The 7,554-nt window shown below is 43.6% G+C and overlaps 1 protein-coding gene across 1 annotated transcript in view; it reads right to left on the minus strand.

Moving 5' to 3' along the window:
- CDX4 (caudal type homeobox 4) overlaps positions 1–5,032 on the minus strand; it is a gene marked incomplete at both ends in the record, with an annotated part of 29,951 nt that extends 24,919 nt beyond the window's left edge. The window contains 1 exon segment of the mRNA XM_082717794.1: positions 4,531–5,032. Coding sequence (XP_082573920.1) covers positions 4,531–5,032 — 502 coding nt within the window.
- Between the last annotated feature and the right edge of the window lie 2,522 nt (positions 5,033–7,554).

A 7,554-nucleotide genomic window follows, 5' to 3' on the forward strand; every position in this document is an offset into this window, starting at 1 on the left:
TGAAAATCCTAACCCGTGAAGAAAGGAGGGATGAGGAAGAGCCAGCTGCATATCAAAGCCATGTGAAGTGTTAAAAAGAGTCTGTTGCCTCAGTCTGACAGATAAGACCTCAAACCTCAAGAAGATGTAGCTCAGGGGAAATATTGACTACACATTTTGTAAAGAGAAATGAATTCCTCCTATATCCCTCCTCCTGAACTCTCTTCTTTCTTCTGTCTCATTGCCTCTGCCCCTTGAATGATGAAATTGGACTGACTGGGATTTGGACATCTTCTAGTAGAGAATAATGTCCATATATTTATATCAAACCAAAGCGAAGAGGATGAAAACCAGTTTCTTTCTATAGGAAATACAATGCAATTGACCCCATCTTAATGACTTTCTATCTTAAGTGTAAGGTTTTATAGGCGAGATAAACACGACACCAGGTGAAGTGGGTGCAAGGCAAAGTTTATTAAAGGCACTCTCCGGTGAAGTTTCAGGGCTCAGGAGAAGGGGAGCCAAGAAAGTTGCACCGGGAGGAGGTGGGCACCCTGGGAGGAGGTGGGCACCCTCGGGAGAGGTTCCAAGACTCTGGAAAACAGAGTGGGGTAAGTCGCGCTGGGAGGGAGTTGGCGGGGGTCTTTTATCCTGCATAGGTATCGGGTTACCTATGGAGATGTGACCTGCGCATACATCCTTTTGGCAGGAGAGTCACGGGTTAAAGAGGGGGGTAGTCTGGAAGATTGCGGAGAGATCCCACGGGGGTCTGGCAGGGAGACCCGGTGGCGGTCAGGTGGCGGTCATTTCCATTGCTCTTCCTGCACTCTGGGAGCCTCCGGAGCCACCAGTCATTTCTGTTGTTCCTCCCGCACTCCCGGAGCCCACCGACCCAACATTAAGATAATCTTTTGTTGTTTCAGTTAAAAATTGCATCCAAATTTATTTAAAACATTGTCCAGCAAAATGGTCAAAACCAAGGAACACAATGATAATCTTCAAGAATTATTAAGCAACTTATTTTCTGAAGTATATTAATTGAGTAAAGCCTTTTTTATTAACATATAAAATATTATTAGCCCTAGGGGTACAGGTCTGTGAATCGCCAGGTTTACACACTTCACAGCACTCACCATAGCACATACCCTCCCCAATGTCCATAACCCCACCACCCTCTCCCTACCCCCCAACCCTCAGTTTGTTTTGAGATTAAAAGTAATTGACTAAAGCCTTCCAAGTATAACTTTCTCAGTGTTTTGTCCAGTGGCTTAATCAGAATCACTCAGTTACTTCCTTCTCTCCCCCTCTTCCCCAGTCCTAACAAAAAAGCCTTTTTCCAGCTCTGCTTAGATAACTACCTTGCTGAAACTTATCCAAGACTACTACTCTGGGTAATAGAAAAAAATGAAAAAAATAATTCCTAGCTGTAACACACTGACAGTGTTTAAAATATGAAGATACTAAACTTTTCACAGAACCTTTCTGCAGGTTCTTCTTCATGTAGTCTTTAAAATGAGATGTGTAGTAGCTGCCTGGGTGGCTTAGTCGTTAAGCGTCTGCCTTTGGCTCAGGTCATGATCCCAGAGTCCTGGAATCAAGCCTGCAACTGGCTACCTGCTCAGTGGGAAGCCTGCTTCTCCCTCTGCCACGCCCCCTGCTTATGTTCCCTCTTTTGCTGTCTCTCTCTGTCAAATAAATGAATAAAATCTTTTAAAAAATTAAAAAATAAAATAAGATGCGTATTGGAACAGACCACTTAGAGAACAATGTGTAAATAAAAATATCTTTCTTTTTAATCAAATCACCTAGGGGACAGATATTTACTCTGTCAGTCCCCTTTCCTTAGAAAATCAAATGTGAAGATACTATGAAATGTTTCTGATTGTTCCCTAATATGTGTATTTGTCTTTCTTTGGCTTAAGGTTATTTAAAATAATCTTCAGTAATGGGAAGACTTTTATTTGATTACCTTAATCAGAGAGGGGTTACTTCTATTTTGCAGTTCATCTAATTATCTCCTCAGCCATAAGCCAAATGTTGTTCCACAATACTACAGAGTGAAGTAAAATATTTAGGAGGATCTGATTCATTCATTCATTTAACAAATATTTGTTTCACACTATGTACTAAGCATACCAGTGTGTGCATTTTGGCTCAGAGTGGTCCACTGAGGTGATCAGCTTAATATTTTTGTGTATAATTCATAACCTGAGATCCATAGAAGGGCTTCAGTGGATCTATGCATCTCCCCAAATTATTTTTAAAATGATGTGTGTGTGTGTGTATGTGTGTGTGTGCATGTGTGTTTACATGCACATACATGTGGGTGCAAGTATGTACACTTTTGTGCATTTTCTGGGGAAAATGTCCATACTTCTCATTATATTCTTGAACTGCTACTAAATCTACAAATCAGGCTATAAGCATATAGCAAAAAGATAATTTTAACCTATAAGACATTAAAATGAAATAAAGATAGACTCTAATAAAGCCTCATCTAAAAGATAAAATGCCAGGAGTCAGAGGGGTTCCAAAATATTTCAATTTTAAGTTTTTCAATAGAATTTGGAGAGAAAACTGTGAAGGTGGCGTTGTACAGCTAGGTTTAAAGGTTTGTGATGAAGATATCACAAACCAAGGAGTCCCTTTCTAAACTTCCCCTGGCACCAGCATTACCCAAGAGGGAGACCACACTCATAAAAACAAATGCAAATGGAAGGCTTTTAAGAGAGAAACCTCTCATGTTTTCTCTCATAAATAAAAATTCAAGACTCAAGAAAATTTCTTTTGCCATTCCCTCCTCCATTGTTCTCTCTTCCAAACATACTAATAACTTTTCTAAAGCGTTTCAAAACCTAATCTTGGACTGAGAGCAGATACTTTTTGACTTTTGTGTCTTTTGCTGATTTTAGGGCTTAGTAAATGGATGTTAATTACAACCCTAAGATTAGATGTAACAACAGCTCCCGGAGTGCCCCACCTTAACCTTATTTTTTATTCTACTTCACCAGCTGACTCACCCATGTTTTTAAAAATGAAGATTTATTTCCAAACACTTTAAAGCCAAGTGTTTAAGCTCTACTCTTAATTTGGGATTGCTATCCTAGTAATGTCCCAATCAACGGAACTGCCTCCTTCTGGCTAAGCATCCTCCTAATGGTAAAAGTTGGTCCCTTCCCATTCTCCTGCCTTTGCTTTTTGAAGGGGAGAAAAAGTGCAGAAACTGTGAACAAAAGTATAATCATTATTGACAAATGCTATTGAAATTCATTTCCTCTTCAGAGGGATTAAAAATGATAGAGTCAAATTTTACTGATTTTCCCTAACGACAGAGAGTGATGGGTTGGAATAATAAAATATGATAAAAGAACAACTACAGCTGAAAACAAACATCTCTCCACCTCCCCCCATCCAAGATTAAAGCAGAGTGCCCATTTCCCCTTCCTGGGCTCCCAGCAACAACCCACTGCTTGCTGGTACCAGCGTGGGTCAGCATTAGGCCAGAATTTCTGGGCCTTCCTGTACTCTATTACAGACATACATCTGGACCCTGTGTCTCCAGAAGCCTTCCTGCACATTTATGAAGTCCTTAACCATCTATTAGCGTGGGGATTGATACTCTGCATGCCCAGAGATGTTCGAGTTGAGTAGTTTATTATGTCCCAGCAGTGTGCTGCTGCCTTCTTACCTGACTCAACACTTCCACTGGCAGAAAGGACTTTGAAAGAAGGCAATGGATTTGAGTCTAGCTTGCCTCTGCCAGCTTGAGTGAAGGAAAATGCAGCTACCTTGAAAGGACAGGATGACAAGGCCATTTTGCCATTGGGGCTTTTGTGGCTTAACTGAAGGGTCTAGCCAAGTACCATGAAACCAAAGTTGAGTATCATTAGCATTTGAGGGGAGCAGACCTTCCTAGAAGGGGAAGGGTTTTAAATGGAAATGGCAAGTACCAGTGACTGCACTGGGATGGTGGCTATCCTCTTGCCTCACTCACCCATCGACCTTTCCTGTGCATGTTTTCCCACATGGGCAACTACAGGGTTGGTTCCTGATCCTTGTGGCTCAGTGTGTCCATTGTCCACCAGCTTTTTCCCTTTACACATTAGAAAATGATGGAAGGGGCACCTTGGTGGCTCAGAGGGTTAAGCCTCTGCCTTGGGCTCAGGTCATGATCTTGGGGTCCTGGGATTGGGCCTCGCATCAGGCTCCCTGCTCAGCGGGGACCCTGTTTCCCCCTTTCTCTCTGCCTGCCTCTCTGCCTACTTGTGATCTCTGTCTGTCAAATAAATAAATAAAATCTTAAAAAAAAAAAAGGATGAAAAACTCTCCTAGGGTCAGTTTGGTTCCAAGCACTGCACTCTTCGGCTTTAAGCAGAGGCACACGCAAGGGAGGTCGCTAATGAGAGGGGATCTTGGGCACTCAGCCACGCAGTAGTCCTCAGCTAAACTGTCCCTGGAGAGGCCTGAGAAGCAGAAGGGCAGACAGGCCAACGGAAGTAGATGCCAAGCAAAGGAAGGAAAAGTGTGAAGGCATTGATATCAATTACTCACCTGTCACCTGCACTGTCTTGCGCATCCATGCATAAGGGCTGTGGCGACTTCTGTTGGGAGAACTGGCATCCACAGCGTCGGCGTTTATGGGGGACAGTGACTCACTGGCTGGGGCTACCAGGCTGCCACTGCTGCTCCCCTGGCCGGCAGGACCCAAGCTGCTGTATTCCTGAGAGCCAAAAGAGGAAGGGCTCGAGGTAAGGTCGTTCATGGGCACTGTGCCTATTGTACTGGATGGCCCTGGGTACACAATCCAGTCTTCTCGAGGGGGACTATAGGGTGAACTCCAGACCCCCAGCGACAGCCCGTGAGGATCCATGTTGAGCATATGGGGATACCCCATGTAGTGCGCATAGGCAGGTGCTGCTGTGAAGTTGGAAGCTGGCAGGGAACTCCCACGACTCCCAGTGCCACCAGTCCTGGCAGTTTCTCCTCCCGCGGGGCTCCTAAGAGTGCCCAGGTACATGCCGGCTTCTTTTTCCAAACGGCAGCTTCTGTACATAGTGGCTTGAGTACGAGGAAGGAGCTCCCTAGGCCATTCTGAAGTTCTTGTAAGACCCCAGCCCGACAATCAATACGTCAGTCAGTAGCTGTGCTGCATGCCCTCCTGTGCTTCTCTGACCATTCCATCCGCATTTTCTACCCCTCAGGTTTCCAGGTGACTGGTAGCGCAGTATAGATGGGCCACCAATGGCTAGGCTGAGGTCAAGGGGCTTCAGGCTTTTACATAGTATTTGCATTCAAATGAAGGGCCATTTCACTTTCACAGGGGCTTGTTCACTCTGCACTCCCTCTCCCAGAGTTCCCAGGCCTTTCTGTCTCACCTTTCTTACTTTTGTCCATCTGGTCCCCATAGCACTAGTTTGTGCTTTTGGAGGCAGGAATTCCTCCAGGGGTTTCTGGCCAGTTCCCTCCAAAGTGAGATGAATACAGGCAGAAGCAGGGCCAAGTCCTGCTTTTTGTGATTCAGTCCTTACCTTGGGGCCTCTTTCTGCTGAATTTCTCTTGCTTAGTCCAGCCTGCATTTGTGGTACCCCCTCTTCCCACATTGCCCTGCAGGGATACTCCACTGGAACTGGCCCAGGGTACCAGGAAAAAGAGCTTTCCCTTCTCTGCCTCTCTCCCTCCCCCAGGAGGAGGGCTTTGTTTCTAAGAACAAATTCATTTTACAAGTATATATTGTGTGTGTACTGAGTGCTAGGCACTGTTGTAGGCACTGGCGATACAGCAGTGAACAAGACACAAATATTTTGCTCAGCCTTCCTAAGGTTACATTCCAAGGGACAGCAGGCTGGATTAATTGGATGTTTTACCAATATGCACAAATTAAAGAAAGATAAAGAGAATAGGTTATGAAAAAAGAAGGAAGGGGAGAAGAACCATGTGGGTAACGGGCTTGCTTCTTTTCCTGTCAGTTCACTAGTCTCAGATGTCTTTCTACCAGGTTTGGCTTCTGCCCCAAAGCCAGTACCCCAAGGGGTCAAATTCTTGCAGTCTCAAATCCAGGGCAGCCACAACTTCCAACTTTCTTGCACACTTGGGGAAATTTCCTTTGTAAAGTTCCAATTATTGAAAAAGACATTGGCTTGCCAGCAGATGTCAAATGAACACAAGATTTTGTTTCAAGAAATCAGATAACCGGGCGGTGATGACCCCAACATGCCATCTGAGTGCCTGTGCTAAGAAATTAGATAACCTTCTGACCACAAAATCAGTCTGTATCCCAGTGTTCTTTCCCATCCCCTTCCCTCCCCGGTCTCCATCCCCAAGCCTACCACTACCTTTAATCTAGGCTGTGGGAATGTGTTCCTCTATAAAGTCCAATATAAACTGACACCCCCATTAACTGATCTCTCTTTGGCTTTGAAAATATCGCTTTGCCTATAGGAGTTTCAGGGATTTTTCCTGTGTAAAATAGAGATCCTAATAGTGTCCACATTACAAGGTAAGATTTACTGAAATAATATATGCAAATTGCTTAACTTAGTGCATGGTACATAGTATAGAACCATTGTATTCATTAATTCACTCAACAAATATTTATTGAATGCTAGGGGCTTTTCTATGCATTAAGTTATTAGTAGTGAACAAACAAAACCCCTGGCCTTATTAAGCTTATATCTTAGTGGGGAGGGACACTAATAAGTAATTACATTTTATGATTTGTCAGATGGCAAAGATCAATGCTGTAAAGAAAAAGAAAGCAGGAAGGAAGATATAGAATTCTGGGGCGGGTGTTGCAATTTTATTTTATTTTATTTATTTTTTTTAAAGATTTTATTTATTTGTCAGAGAGAGAGAGGGAGAGAGCGAGCACAGGCAGACGGAATGGCAGCAGAGGCAGAGGGAGAAGCAGGCTCCCTGCTGAGCAAGGAGCCCGATGTGGGACTCGATCCCAGGACGCTGGGATCATGACCTGAGCCAAAGGCAGCTGCTTAACCAACTGAGCCACCCAGGCGTCCCAGGTGTTGCAATTTTAAATGTGGTGGTTTGGAAACACCTCACCTCGAAATGACATTTAAATAAAATATAGAAGAGGTACTGGTATGAGCTATGAGGAGAAGATCCAGATAGAGGAAACCCGTGAAAATAGAATGAGAAAATGTCTGTCTTCTGTTGGAGAAAACAGTAAACAACAAAACTGTGTGGCTAAAAAATAGATGGGGTCCAAATGCTAAGGGGGTGTATGTCATTGTAAAGATTCTATTTTTTGCTCTAAGTGAGGTAGGGAGACATTGTAGGGTTTTGAGCAGAGGAGTGATATGGTTTAAGTTTTGAAGGGATAACTCTAGCAGCTGGATTAAGAATAGATTGTAAGAGCCAAACTATGGAAAGAACCTAGATGTCCATCAACAGATGAATGGATCAAGAAGATGTGGTATATATACACAATGGAATACTATGCAGCCATCAAAAGAAATGAAATCTTGCCATTTGCGACAACATGGATGGAACTAGAGCGTATCATGCTTAGCGAAATAAGTCAAGCAGAGAAAGACAACTATCATATGATCTCCCTGATAT

This window comes from Mustela nivalis, assembly GCF_964662115.1.
Source record: "Mustela nivalis genome assembly, chromosome: X".
NCBI classification, from domain to species: domain Eukaryota; kingdom Metazoa; phylum Chordata; class Mammalia; order Carnivora; family Mustelidae; genus Mustela; species Mustela nivalis.